The sequence below is a fragment of the Pan troglodytes genome, chromosome 6, assembly GCF_028858775.2.
Source record: "Pan troglodytes isolate AG18354 chromosome 6, NHGRI_mPanTro3-v2.0_pri, whole genome shotgun sequence".
Taxonomy (NCBI): Eukaryota; Metazoa; Chordata; class Mammalia; order Primates; family Hominidae; genus Pan; species Pan troglodytes.
The window spans coordinates 117,957,684-117,973,644 of NC_072404.2; the positions used below are offsets into that span (position 1 = coordinate 117,957,684).

Sequence of the window (15,961 nt, forward strand, 5' to 3'; positions counted from 1 at the left end):
ATCACTGCATTCAAGAGAATTTCATGTGGTTAAAAAAGTTTCCAACAAACAGTTCTTTCTGAATATTGAAGATAAAAATGGAAGCTCCAATTATTTCATTTTTAATTGTATCCTTATGATTTTAAATTATTTCTATTTTTAAAAAATATATATGTATATATTAAATCATATATTTTACTACCAAAGGAAAGAACATCTGGTGATTTACACCAGTTACTGCATATGGATGAGTACCTAAGCTGGAGAGGGGGTGATAGTCTTAGTTCCATTGGCTCTCGTGTCTGTACAGTGCCCCTGGGACTTTGGGCTCTCTGATACTTCAGTCTGGGACACCCAAGATCATGATTCAGAGGTTCAAAATGAATTCTTCCTTATTTTTCTGTTTTCTTTCTTTCTTTATTTTTTAATTTTGATCATCTCCTGTTGAAACCCTCCTCTTCAAATTTTCTGCCAATTTTCTCAACTTCCCTATGGACTTTGTTCTAATTCCTTCTCAATCTCAGAGCTCCTTGGTCAGATCTTCATGGCCATTCTCGATTTTACTCCAAACCCTCAGCCACCTCTGCCTTCTCTGCTTCACATCAGACCCTTTATGCCTTCCTCAGTCTGCTTATTGCCACACTTGCTGCACCTTTATAAGATCTAGAATACGAAGATACAGAAGGACAAGAATAGCCAAAAAAGCAAAATAAATAAATGGGAGAAAAGAAAAAAAAACAAGCTAAGATATCTATAGCTCCTCAAAATTCAGCTGGGAATAAGTATATATTGAAAGAGGGGATCATTCATCACATACATAAACACACAGACACACACACACATCCCTCACCATTACCATAGTGATTTTTATGGCTCCTAGTCAGTTATGATTTTTCCTGGGCATTCTTTTCCTGAACAAGCTTATGTTGAGGTTTAGAATCTTCAATAAAACAGAATCTGTTTTTCCCGTTTAAATGATTAGTCTTTATGTGCTTTGATATACAGATTGGAGAGAGCACCTGCTCGCCCTTTCCTCTGTAGACTGTTGCTTCCTCTAGAATCCATCAGCTATTCTAACATTGATCTTTGGATTAAACACAATGACCAGGGAATAGAGCACAACTGCACCATTGCAGGACATGATCCAAAATTACTTTTTTTCTAAATTGTTCTTTGACTCCAGTTCATTGTCCTACTTTGGGGACATTGTAAGACATGGCCTTTTAAAACTCTTTGAGAGAGATTTGTAGAGTGTTATTGTTATACTGGACTCACCCTCTTGTAGTTTGCAGCATTTTACACTGAATTGCTGTCAGTATCCCCCACTAAACAACATTTTGTTACAGCAAGCATGTGCTTAGGTTGTTGTCATTATATTCCCTGCATCGAGGACTGTGATCAACACACAGTAGATAAGCAATATATATGTGTTGAATCGTAGGTATAATGTTTACTTTGGTAATATAGCAAGCACTCGGGAGAAGTCTCAGAAGAACTATTTTCAGTTTTGTTTATTTCTCTTTACTTCCTTGAATCTGAACCACATGTGGCCCTCTCTGCATTGGCAGACTCAAATGTGTAGGCTGGCCCTCATAAACTTTACTTTGGGATCCAACCTATCTCTGGTTTCAAATACCTTTGTCCTGACTTTCTCATTCATATTTGTAAAACAATCTATGAATTATCTTTTACTGAAGGAATATTAATGTACTTGCAAAACAAGTTGGAGAATTAAAAACAAAAGAAAGATCAATAGATGAACATACAAAGTAACTTTGAAAGCAAAAGCTTCATATTATCCATCTTCCTGTATTTAATTGTGAAGTCCTAAAAGTAAGAGATTATGTTACTTACACAGTAACTCAAATATGAAAACTCAGAAAATATTAGTACCCACATTAATCCCCTTCATACTTTACATTTCCTAGTTAATTGTAAACAGTAACAGCATTTCAACAGCAGTAAGATAGAATAGCTTTGGGCTCCCTCGTGTTCTGTTTGTCCTATCTTGTATTTCAAAGAAAAATGCCAATTTTCCACTAGTGGCTGAAAGGACTTTTGAAGCATAAATTAAAGCCCGCATCTTGAACAATGATTAGCTGCAAGAACAATTGTCCATGCTGATGGCATGTGTTGGCCACATATAAAGTACAAGGTAATCCATGCAAAATGGCCCTAAAATCGTGCTGTTAGAAATGGCAACTCACGAGAAAGCTCAAGTTGCTTTAAATTCCTTTCAAAAAAAGAAAAAATTCTTAACTGTATTAGTCTGCTAGGATTATGTAGGAAAAAAAAGCCATATAATTTCAGAAAATGAAGACTTTAATCATATCAAAGTACCCCACACTGGATATCTCACTGCTTGACTCTACTACCTTATAATGAAGAACATTGGTTACATGAAAGCACTATTATTAATACGTTCCAATTCAGAGGATTGGCTAGATTTTCCAGTTACCCAAGAAGGTAAGAATTTGTTTTGTTTGCTTATTCTGTAACTTTTATGTAAGAAAATATCGACCGGGTGCGGTGGCTCACGCCTGTAATCCCAGCACTTTGGGAGGCCAAGGCGGGTGAATCACGAGGTCAGGAGATCGAGACCATCCTGGCTAACATGGTGAAACCCCGAATCTACTAAAAATACAAAAAATTAGCCAGGAGTGGTGGTGGGCACCTGTAGTCCCAGCTACTCAGGAGGCTGAGGCAGGAGCTTGCAGTGAGCCCAGATTGCGCCACTGCACTCCAGCCTGGGAGACAGAGTGACACTCTGTCTCAGGAAAAAAAAAAAAAAAGAAGAAAGAAAGAAACAGAAAATATCACATATTGCCACAAACTTATTAAAAAATTCATATTATAGTCTTAGAAAAATCCTGAGAACCTTAGCTATGTGTATCTCAGACTATCAATAACATTCTCCTACAGTCTACTCCTACTTCCTAAACTGGAAAGCATTACAAAGTAACTCAAATATCCTTCCCGCTAACTCAAAGACTCCTAAAATTCAAGCACATAGAGAAAAGCGTGAAAAACAAATATCTATTCTGGCAGTCTGCAGTGGCGCCTTGAAGCAGTCTCAGTTTTTCAAAAACCAAGGCAAACCATTAAGTCAGTATCCATAGCCTTTAGAGATCTAAGCCTTGGTTTTGAGATAAACTACCAAGCACCCAAAATGTCCATGACAGCATTTTCACTGAGACCCCACCTAAATAACACCCCAACCCCAACTAAGTTACCAATTTAAGCAAAAATTAAGTGTCCTCAAGTGGAAACAATGATAAACTGAAACTCAATCCCAGTGACCACAAATCAATGGCTATCGGGAAGCATACAATGATGGGAAAGGTAGATTACATTTTAAAATTATATACATGCATATGATTTCTCAGTGACTCTAGGTGAGTCATAGGAATTTCTAATACACTCTTAATATCTTCAAATTTCTGTAAAGCAGGCAGAATTAACACATCATATTCCTTTACATTCAATTTTTTCTATATATCTAACATTTGTGATCTCATCACTTTAATGTATGACCTTGAATTAAATCTAAGTTAGCTTGTACTTTCAAAGAAGAAGTGCTTCTGGAGTTTCCCCTCAAAAAAAAAAAACACTCTATATCTATCTTTCTCTTTTTCTGTCTATCTTATAGGATTTAATTAAAATAAAGAGGTGGGAATGGGTAAAAGGCATTTGGATAAAATGGAAATGGAGACCAGGCATTTGCTTTAATTCTTATTCTCACAAAGAAATGGGAAGAAAAAAAAACAAAAGAAAGGAAAAGAAAGTATCTTTAGGACTTTAAAAGAAAGTATCTATGGACACCACTATTAAGAACTCAGGGCACTCCCACTTAGACTTATACCAAACTGAAAGTATAATTAGGTTTATACCTCGGAATAATATGTCATTTATCACCAGGAATGCCCAAGTAAACTGCTCTAACACTACACTTACAGGCAATGAATTTACTGTGTGGCACTATTGATCTCTTCATTATTTTCTGATAAGTAAAGACGAAAAAATTAGCTGAAATCCTAAGGGCCGAGAGGCATGTTGGAGCTCTCAAAAGGACTGAAAATAAGACAAGCTGAATACAGACCTCTGATTTAGGTGTTACTTTTATGGAAAGCAAAGGAATTATGTTTACTGAATTAACATTATATTTGGTACATATATACCAATGTTTGGTACAAACATTGTTTACCTACTATGTACCAAATATTTTGCCAGGTGCTTTATTTAATCACATTTTAATCCTTGACATTATTCCATACAATCGTGTATGCTTCCAATGTAAACGCTGACATTTAATCCATACAATCATGTATGTTTCTGGTGTAGACACTGAGTCTCAAAAGGAATATACAATTTGTCTGAGCCACAGTTAGAAAGTGGCAAAAGAGACTTGAACCAAATCTAACTAGTCCATCCTCTCTAATATGCTGCTGAAATAAAAAGGGTATTTCACTCCTTAGTTTGTGTTTGCCTGGCACCAGAGGACTCATTTAAAAAACTCAAATTTCAGTAAATATAATCATTTCCATTTGTCTTTCTTTCAACAAACACTTATTTAACTGACTTTATTTTTCTCAATGTACATTGTTGGCCAAAAATTTTGGCAACACGTATCCACAGCTTTAGATTATTGAAATGACTGTGTGAAAAGAATATAAAATAACAGAAAGCTTTAATAGCCCTCAAAAGAATGGTGCCAGTTATGTGTTACAAATGGTCTTCTAGAAGGACATAGCATTTTGTGTTGAAATAGCGCATGTAAATCTCTTAATTCATTATTAAAGTGCTAGTAAAACATGGCGGGCATTTACTAGCAGAGTAACCCAAGCTCAGCGATTTACAACCACAGAATGGCCAGTGGAAATTCAGAACAGTTGATTACCTGACATGGGGTAGAGGCAGTGAGCAATTTTGTAAGAACAGGACTTCCAAGCTTGGCCACCCCGGGGGAGCGCTGTGCCTCCAAATAAATAAACGATCCTGCAAAAACAAAGGGAAAGTCATACGGATGCAAGTTCTCTTACACACTTAGCTGTTCTTTGCTCCACAATCTTATCCTTGCACATGCTAAACTATCAATTAGATAAAGAAAAGTACATTTTTTACATATTTACTGTTATGGTTTGTAGATAACAAATAGCATTTATACCGGTATAACATTAAATACCTAAAATAACATTTAATCAATTAAAACAAGCTCTTGATCCAAATCACCTAAACAAACATTTCTGTTGGCTTCATTTATGTCATAGAGTTTGACATCAAATTAAATGAAGCTTCTAAGCTGACAATTAGATATTCAACACGCCCTTATGAAATACCCACAAGAGCTTTATTTTTTAGTTTCTTCACAAAGTACCGAAGGATATGAGCTTATGGAATGAATTTTAGTTTCTCCCGGGTCTTACGTGTTTGACATTGTTGTCTGTGCTAGAGGGGATCAAAGCTTAATTAAAGATCTAATCTGAACATTAACAAAATCACCACTTTTAGATTTTAACTACGACGGATGTGCTCATGGCAAATGTGCAGGGGATAACATCTCTCAGCAGCTTAAAAGATCACAGGTTCAGAGCTGCTGTCTGGGGTAGTTTCATTGAATATTGAAGACTTACAAGGAAGGCTATACCCAACAATGTCAAGGTCTGATACTGCCCTTTGATAATCACAGTGATAGGCAATTTGGAAAACCAACTATTTTCATTGGAAAATACCATATTCAGAGAGTGATTTTCCTAGATACAAGTCAATGCCGACTGCACACAAAGGAAAGGATTTAGAATTAGAATGTATTATTTTATAGACTCCATCACATGTTTAACCAAACAACCAAGGATGTGAGTCAGCAGTGTCATCTTTGAGTGGGAAAAATAGAACCCAGTTTATATTGTTTTTAAATCTCAAAACCTACTTGGAAAGATAAAGATTACTGTCCCCAAATTCCAAATTACAGGTAATGGAAACAGTGCATGCGAGCAAGTTCATTAAATTCTCTATGCTTCACCTAAAAAGGAAAAGAATGGGAAAAGCTGATTTTGAAAAATTCTTCCACCTAAAAATGCTCAGGTTTAGGCAAAATTCAAATGAATATTTTTAAAAAGATGATCAAAATTCTAAAAACAAATGAACCGATATTCAAAGACCTTACTCCTCCAGTCATTCAAAAGAATATACACAATTTCAAACAAGCTGGTTAATGAAGGTGAGAACATGTACACATTAAGACGCCAAAATCTAAATGAAGCAAAAGGCCTGAATAAATCGTTTAGACAACAAAAGTAACTGAAAAAGTAATGAAAAGAAAATCTAGAGAGAAATGTATGGTCCCACATCTGAGTTAAATTTAATTTTCTTTTCTTTTTTTTTTTTTCCTGAGACAGGGTCTGGCTCTGTCACCTAGGCTAGAGTGCAGTAACATGATTGTGGCTCACTGCTGCCTGGAACTCCTGGGTTCAAACAATCCTCCAGCTTCAGCCTCCCACTGGGTGTACAGGAGCACACTACCACATACATTTTAAATTTTTTTGTAGGGGCAGAGTCTCAAACTCCTGGCCTCAAGCAATCCTCCTGCCTTGGGCCTTCAAAGTGCTGGGATTTCAGGCATGAGCCACTGCATCTGGCTCCCTATTTAATTTTTAAAAAGCAAATATTTGCAACATTATTCGAGAAACCTCAGATCTTAGAAAAATATGGAGAGCTCCCTGATTCATATTAGGTTGCCAGAATATCTTTAATTTTTAATAAAATGGATGAAAATAGGACAAAATTTAAAACTCTAGAGAGCAATCTCACTTGTGAGCATAGGAACAAATATTCTAATTAAAATGATGTCGAATAAATTTGAAATTGTTATCCAAAAATAGTGTGTCTTGATTAATCTGAGCCTTCCAAGAATGTAGGTTTGGTTTAATTTAGGAGCTCGGTCTCCATATTCAGTTACAACAACAAATGAAAGTGTCAAGTCATAGAATCCTATCTAAATGTTGAAAAGACTATGAAAAACCAGTGAACAATTTCAAGTCACAAATCTTAATAAAATAAAAGGAAATAATTAAATAAAGACTAGTGAACAACCTTAAAATAAATAGCATTCTAAATGGCAAATGATAAAACAATATTAATTAAAATGGGAAATGACATATTTCTGTCACAACTATCAATTAGAGATAATATTAGGCAATATTTATAATCTTAGACTAATATTATCTTAAAGGTCTGGTGAGTGTAGAAGTCAAGGAAATAAAATATCTAGTAGACATTATAGAAAAAGAGAAGTAAATTTCCCATGTTTTACCAATAATATAATTGTAAAAATAGAAAGCCAAAGTATTCCATTTTTTATAATTATAGTATCATTTAGAAAATTTGGTAAGCTAAATGGAAACAGATATATTACACAATTACTTATCTTATCTTAGCAGTAAGTTTCCAGATACATAAACAGCAAGAAATGTCCAACTCCTGATAGCAAAATTAATTTTTTTAATGTAGGAATAAATTTAACAGAAAAGGGACACGATTTATATGAAGAACATTATAAACTTTGTGAAAGACTGCAAACTCTCTGGTTAGATGAAAAGAGATAACATGTTTCTAGATGGAAAGATAATAGAATTAAAATATGAAGTTACTGACCATTGATTTGGAAGCTAAATGCTATCCTATGATAATTTTAACCAAATATTTAGAAAGTTGACAATATTGCGTTAAAATTAATATGTGCAGGTAAGGGGTATAGAGAGTCTAAACTCTGACCACAGGCCCAGGGACTTCTTGGAACACGTCCCTTGATTTATCTTCCTATCAGCTTGCTCTAAACAATGAGCCAAGTTAGAGAAATGTGGAATTTACCAGTTTTATTCCTGGTCATGGCAAAGAGTTTACTTCTGGTAATCAGAATTGTTTATTGTAAAACTCTTACACACCCACATACCCCAGAGTGGCTATGTGACCAGCACAATATAAAAATTAAAGGACAGAGTGAATAGTCTCCCTGGGTTAAAGTGTTCACATCTGGCTCGACCTCACCTTCTGCAAAACAGGTACCTTGTTAATGCACTGGCCTAGAAGTAACACCTTACATGTCTTAAGAAAGTTAGAGGCCCGTCTCTATAACTTTCACAAATGCAAAAGTTATAAACAAGCATTACCATATAGAATAAAGAAATGAATAATAAATAAAATTACTCCAGTTAAGTTTGGTTCAGGAGTGCAAGAGGGGTTTAATATTTAAAAAATCAATTTACCTTATAGACAAAAAAGATAATCTGACAATCATAACATAATAGATGCTGAAAAATACTGAAAACTTTTAACATACATTCAATTTCTTAATTTTTTTAAAAAGCACACTCTTGAATAGAAGGGAACATTTTTATCTGATAAAGAATACAATTTTTCAGTAAGCATGGCACTTAAGGTTCAACTATTGACAGCTTTTCCTCTGAGAGAGAAATAAGACAAGTCTAGCAGCTACCACCAGTTCTATTCAACACATTCTAGAAATTCTGTCCAGTACATAAAACAACAAAAGGAAGATAGAACTGTTAATATTTAGAAAAAAGGAAATAAAATTGCCATTATTTGCAGACAAAATAATTGTGATCCTAGAAAATAAAATATATATGTATAAGTTCCTAGCTATGATAAATAAAATTAGCAAGGCCACTGGATACAAGGTCAATATTTTCTATAAAAATGCATTTCTATATGTCAGCAATAATCAAAATCAGAAGTTCTTTAAAAGTAACACAAAAACCTAGGAAAATATTAGCAAAAGATTTTCAAAATCTCTACCCCGAAAGCTGTAAAATATTACTTAGTAAAATTAAAGAACACAAATAAATTGAGACACTGGAAACATTTGAAAAAAATATTTTTCAGTGAAATGCAAATAAATATTACATATGAGAAATCATTGTACACCCATTAATTGGAAATTTTTATAGAGAATTATAATGCCTCTTGCTGGTAGGAAAATAGGAAAAAGTAGTCCCATTTTCTCACTAAAAATTGGAGTACTAATGTTTTAGGGTAAATGAATCTATAAATGTTTATTGAAAATATAAATACATATCTTGCTTAAAAAATATAGAAGTCTCACTCCTAGTTATTATCTATTGCATAAAATCGAAAGTATCCTACAGGAGGAAATGTGTACAAGAATAAATTTGAAACATCGTCATGATATTGATGTCACTGGATAGGGGAATAGCTAGATACATTATGGTATATCCAAATCAAATAAATTTAGCTAAATAAACAAACATGAATCCAGTATCACAGACTGGATTTTATCTTCTGTCTTAAACGAGCAAAAGAAAAATATTAGAAAAAAAGCATATTTAGCATGGACTGTCAAATATAGGACAATGGGAATGTAAAATAGTGATAGATCACAGGATAGTGATCTCTGAGAGAGAGGAAACAAATGAGTTAAGTCCTGTAATTCCCACAGCTTACTGCCTAGACAGAGTTTCCAGGTGCCTGTGCAGAGGGGAAACACAGGAGTGTGGTAGTCTCCTCAAGTTGAAACAGATAGAGTCGGTGCTTTGGGGAGACCCACATGGGTAGAATTCATAAGACAGAGTGCCAGCTGCCCCTTTCAGGTACTGGAGCTTTGAAAAGACAGCAAGCTCCCGAGATCTGCAGACAGTCCCCCCTAAATTGCCATGTAAGGACCGATCGTGTGCATGGATTGGAGAAACTACCTGAGTCTGGGGGTAAAAACACCTGAAATGAATAGCTGGAACATTTCCCAAAGGTCACAGAAAGTCAGGAATGGTAGAGTTCTCTCACCAACCAGAGTGCAAAAAAAAACAAAAACAGACATAGGCATTGGATAGAGAACTCAAACCAAATAAACACTTATGTCCAGACAAAAACACGTATGCAAATTTAATGGTGTTTTTACTCATATTTGACAATATTTGGAAACAATCTAAGTGTCCTTCAGCTGGTTAGTGGATAAATGAAGTGTGGCTCATCCACACAATGGACCCAACTATTCAGCAGTGAAAAAGGAAGGAATTGTGGCTGAAGCCAGCTACATGGATGAGTCTCAAGTCCTTTATGCTAATTGAAAGAAGGCAGAATCAAAATGCTACATATGATATGATTCCATTTTCAAGACATTCTGGAAGAAGCATACACTAGGGCTAGAAATCAGATCATTGGTGTCAGTGGTGGGAGGTGGGAGAATTAGGAATAGAATTGTTTTATATCTTCATTTTTGTGATGGTTACACAATTGTGTATGTATGTCAGAACTCAGTGAACTGTACACTAAAATGGTTGAATTTTACATTTAACCAATACTTTATCATAAAAAAATGAAAAAAAATAGATAGTGTTTGATGACTTTGAGCAACTGCCATAAGCTATCTTTAGTAAGAAGATAGGGACAATAGTTACAAGATAATATATTTCTTAAAAAACAAACAATCACAGAAACACATATAATTTTGAAAATGTATCTACTATATATATATCTGTGTGTGACTATATGAACATAGATAAAAGTGGAACATAATTAACATGAGTTGCCTATTTCGATGGAAATTTAACAGAGTAGGAATAGGAAGGTAGAAACGAAGCAAAAAAAGGCAGGAAGGAAATTCGAGGCTTAATTACACACATACACACAAAAACTACATAATATCAACATATCCAGCCTGGTCAACACGGTGAAACCTCCGGCTCTACTAAAAATACAAAAACAAAAAACCAGCTGGGCGTAGTGGTGTGCACCTGTAGTCCCAGCTACTTGGGAGGAAAAGGCAGGAGAATTGCTTGAACCTGGGAGGTGGAGTTTGCAGTGAGCATGGATCACACCATTGCACTCCAGCCTGAGCAACTAAGTGAGACTCTGTCTCAGCTAGTTAGATAGATAGATAGGTAGATAGATAGATAGATAGATAGATAGATAGACAGATAGATTTAAAAACTGCAATCTATATGTTCAAGGCCCTAAGAACAAAATGAACTAGAACTCCACTTTCTTAGATATCGGAACTATTAGGCTGCCTCTGACTCTACCAGAAATTTCCATTTCACTTTCCTTTCCCTTCCTGGTCCTTTTTCATTTTTTTAAATTCTCCTCCTCACTTGCAATTTAAAACCACTACTGATTCTCTTTAAGGTTTGATCATGGCAATCATGGGTAAAGAGATGTTGACTCCGTGATCCAGATATATATATATATATATTTTTTTTTTTTTTTAATTGGCCCTTTCTAAAATGAGAAAGACTGCGTTTTTGTCCTTCACACTCTGGGTGAGACCAGCTGCCCCTAGTTTTATCAGTCATATTGTTATCTTTCACTATCCTTCATCTCACCGGAAAAGAATGGGTCTTTCAACATCTAACACAGGGGCTCTATTAGAATCTTTTTAATGCAAATCATAGTTATGTAGTAATTATAAGATGGCAAAAGACTAAAGGTGAATTACAAACATATTTTCTAATTGTCTTATCTGGTGTTTTTCCTAGTCTTCTTATTAGAATGGACAACAAATATCTATTAATATTTATGGAGCTCTTACTACATGGAAAAACCTTCACAGGTGTTATTTCATTTAATCCTCATGACAACTCCACAGGGAAGCTACTTTTCTTTTCTCTATTTTCTATCTAATAAAACTGAAGCACCCTAATATTTAGACATGGGTGCAGTGTCAACATCGTGTCGGAACCCTGGGCAGCCCGTGCTCTTCCCTAACTGGTTATGGTATGCTCACATCAGACCATAATGACACACTGCCCACACAGCTTCCCTTTGAGAATCACTGCCTTGGCTTAGGCCTTCATCATCTCTCACTGATATTTCTTCAGCACATCCATGTTTTTTTGACTCCAGCCTTTCACCCTCTCCATTCTCCTCATCTCAGACAGAACAGCCCTTTAGAGCAAATTTGATTGGTCACATGCTTTAACATGACTATCTGGGTCACCATCATCCTGCAGACACATTTCCAATTCCTCAGCACTCTCTAGAGTCCCCTTCCTTCCTCTCCTGTTTCATCAGTTCTCTTCTCCCTGTCCAATCACACACGTCTTTCATCCCTAACTACTCCCATCTTTCTGCCCTCTTTGGGGATTCTTCCCTCCAATTAGGACATGATCCCTCCCACCTCTCTTTGGTTCCGTCTTCTCTCAGTAATTCCTTACTTCTGGCTTCCTGACTACTTTTCATTTCCCTTCAGTGCTCAGTTCAAGAGTCATCTCCTTCAACAAGGCATCTCGAATCCATCTGAATCACCTTCCATCCCTCTTAAAGCATCCTTCATAACCGATTGCAATTCCTTGCTTATCTACTTAAGCTACCAGACTGAGACCACCTCAAAGGCAGGGATCGTGGCATCCATCTTTGTGCATCCAGGTATCGTCTATGCTACGTATTTAATAATTGGCTTGAACAGAGAAAAAGAAGTAAAATATTATATGAGTTTAGAGAAAATGTGTTGTTAATACATAGTTCCAATGATTTATAGTCCCCTTTCTATTTTAAACTTTAAACTTAACTTCGTCTGCTACAAAATGTTAAAGAAATGAGTCATGGCACAAAAGCAAAAATTAAGAACTTACCACACTGTTAAACAATTAACTAGGTTTATGGCTGTAGCCAACAGATGGATGGTTGAATTTTCCCACCCCATCCCCTAGCACCCTCACCCACTACCACCAACCCCAATTTCCAATGGCTGTAATTAAAAATATGATCAACACTTATTTTTGGTATAATTCTTTGGAAGCCTGAAAGAAGAAACAAATAGGATAATGTTCAATGAGGTTGAAAGATGATCTACAGTACAAGTACAGTTGTGCTATTGTAAGGTTTGCCAGGTGTGGTGGCTCCCTCTTGTAATCCCAGCACTTTTGGGAGGCTGAGGTGAGAGGATTGCTTGAGGCCAGGAGTTTGAGATCAACCTGGGCAACATGGCGAGACACTCTTTACTTAAAACACATACATTTAAAAAGTAAAGTTAACACGATGCTAACGTATATGGGGAATGACATCCGATGATAAATGTGAACAAAACAAAAGAAAAAAGAGAACAAACCCTTTCTGTTTTATTGGAGTTTCACAGACACTTATTGGAATACCACAGGTAGTTATGGTTCCTCTATTTTAAGATGATATGTAAACACTGGAATGATGGTTAAAAATATATATGTGGAAGAATAAGACTGTTTATTATAAAGAAGCCCGAAGACTGATTAAATTGCATTCAAGTATTTGTAAATTTATTTCACAGATAGTGCTAAATCTCTGTTCTCAGTTCCCAGAAACAAGATTAGACTATTTTTCTTCCTGTTTTGAAAAAATTGGATTGCTCTAAAAAGAAGGCAAGCCTACTGTACTTGATTCTGGGCAACTTGAGAAAATGATCAGAAAACTTTTCCACCTCTTTATGCCTTTAACCCAACTTATAAAAATTGCAACAACAAACATGTTGGTGATTAAAACAATGCTCCTTTCAGGGAACTCAATTACCCGCCAATTATTAACTTGGTCAGGAGGTTTTAAAGCAAGACAAACCAGAGTTCCATGTATACAGTCTACAGAATAGAAATGAAAATACACAGTATCATCATTCCACAACATGCAAGAAAGAAAACTATTTTTTTTAAAGAGGAAAATGTCCTACCATGATTTATGTTTGCTGTGTGATCAGCTGCAGGAAAGTGGTGCTCTCCATTATTCAATCCTTTCATCAGCTTCCAGTGTGAATCTTCTGTGAGAAATGGCTCCCAACCGCAGAAACCCGACTCAAAGTCACAGGTGAGATGCTTTGCTGTTACACGTAGAAGAGAAAACAGGTGAGGAGAAATGAAGAGCATGCAGGCAAACACTGCTCTACGCTAGCTAATCATCTTAGGAGGCCTGCAAAATTATTCTGCTTGGTAGTGAATATTCTCTAATGATCGGAATAGCTTTCCTTTATCTAGTCACACACAATATCTCAGGTGCTGTGTGAGGCATGACCCTTCCACATGCTTCCATCTGTAAGTCTGGTACATTTCATTCTGGTTGGCCATCTCCATTTTATTTAATGATGCAAGGTGGAACTCCAAAGCTTTTCAGGGAGTAACTAATTTGCTTGCCCAGTATAAACCTGCTGAGATGGTAGTTTAAATGAAAAAAATCCACTGGGAAGGGGGAAGTTTAAATTAATTCTGGACACACAAATAACTTGAGGCCAGCATCTCAGTATGCATTTTATTATTCTATCCTAACACTTTCTCAAAAAAAAAATACCTAGCCATTTTGGAATTGCAGGTAAATTAGATATTCGGAACTGAGCTGGTGTTATCTTTTGTCTTTTTTTTTTTTTTTTTTTTTTTTTTTTTTTTTTTTTAAGGCAGAGTCTCGCTCTGTCGCCCAGGCTGCAGTGCAGTGGCGCAGTCTCAGTTCAATGTCTGAATGCAATCTCCACCTCCTGGTTTCAAGCAATTCTCCTGCCTCAGCCTCCCAAATAGCTGGGATTACAGGCACATGCAACGATGCTCGGATATTTTTTTTATTTTTAGGAGAGACAGTGTTTCACTATGTTGGCCAGGCTGGTCTCGAACTCCTGACCTCAAATGATCTGCTCATTTTGGCCTGCCAAAGTGCTCGGTTTACAGGCATGAGCCACTGTGCCCAGCCTAAGCCTGTCTTCTCTTAATACATAACTCAAAAGTTGCCAAGCACTTAATTTCCTCCATTTATCATAAAAGAACTGGTTCTAGAGAAAGTCGGGGTTTGGAGCATACTTTATAGGCACCTTTCACAGCTTTGACACCAAATTTATGAGAGAAAAATAGATGGTTTCATAAGACTGGGCATTCAACTAGAAAGTCTAAGAGCTTGATTTGTGCTTTCGAGAAATTCATTTTTATGTGCTTAAATTTCATTTTCCTAAAATAAGAATCATAGTATCAGACTATCTTAGTACTTTTGGGAATAAATTAATACAATCAATTTAAAAGCCTATTCCTAAATATTCCTCTTTATGCTGAGGCAGTTTTCAAACAGTGGGGAAGAAAAGGAGAATTAAGTTGTCAGAAAACACCCATAGTTTTGACAGGATTCCTAAGATCTTCATGCTATCGTCTTTAATAACAATAAAAACAGCCAAACTACCACTGAGTTCCAAGTATGTAGCAGGCATTTTACATATATTAACCTTAATTCTTACACTCTACATAGTAAATACCATTTCCTAAAAGAGAAAATTGGAACTCAGAACATGAAGCAACTTGCTTGTGGTACATTTTAGTAAATGGAACATCTAGACTTTGAACCTGTCTGACACCAAAAGCTCATACTCCGAAGCCTCCTTAAACCAGGAACTCTGTTTCATAATTAAAAAGACTCCATCACCATGGGTTTGCTTCTGACCATTGTGTTCAACTTGTAAATTTTAATACGGCCAATTTAACCAGCATATCAAATAAGCTCACTATATCTTAAAAATCAAAGCATCTTCAAGTCTCTGTAATAGGGACACCTGATTTTATGACCACATATTTTATCACTGACATGTCAACTCTTAAAACATTGAAGTGCGGTATGCAAATGACAATGCCACTTCCGATTTCTCTACATGCAAACTGAACCTTTAGATCTGAAAGCCATGCTTGTTAGACAGTCATAGAATAGACACTGGGTCTTCCATATCTGTGGGTTCCTTGTTGCAGATTCAACCAATAGTGGTTCAAAAATATAGTATTAGCAGGATGTGCAACCTGCAGATACAAGAGCTGACTTTTCCCCGGGGCTCAAGTTCTCCAGGGACTTGAGCATCCATAGATTTTGGTACAGCATTTCTTTCATTACAAATGAATATTATTTTTCCCTCTAAATGGATTTTCCTACAAATAAAAAACAAGAAAGTTGACTACAGCATAATAATAAAAACATGTTGCACATCGCCTAATGGTGCACTGATATGACAAGGAAGTGCAGTTTGCCCATATACCTA

At 35.9% G+C, this 15,961-nt stretch overlaps 1 protein-coding gene across 5 annotated transcripts in view; it reads right to left on the bottom strand.

Annotated features, from left to right (window-relative positions):
• Positions 1-15,961, bottom strand: part of LOC129135558 (MAM and LDL-receptor class A domain-containing protein 1-like) — a 170,840-nt gene that overhangs the window by 17,685 nt on the left and 137,194 nt on the right. For 2 of the 5 annotated variants that reach the window (XM_054656217.2, XM_063815003.1), the window contains 2 exons: positions 13,643-13,789; positions 4,877-4,974 (listed from right to left, as the gene is read on the bottom strand). In XM_054656217.2, coding sequence (XP_054512192.2) covers positions 4,877-4,974; positions 13,643-13,709 — 165 coding nt within the window. In that variant the 5' untranslated portion in view covers positions 13,710-13,789. Of the gene's footprint in view, positions 1-4,876; positions 4,975-13,642; positions 14,307-15,961 lie in introns of those variants that run through there. The other 3 variants (XM_054656215.2, XM_054656216.2, XM_054656214.2) reach the window with 3 other exon arrangements.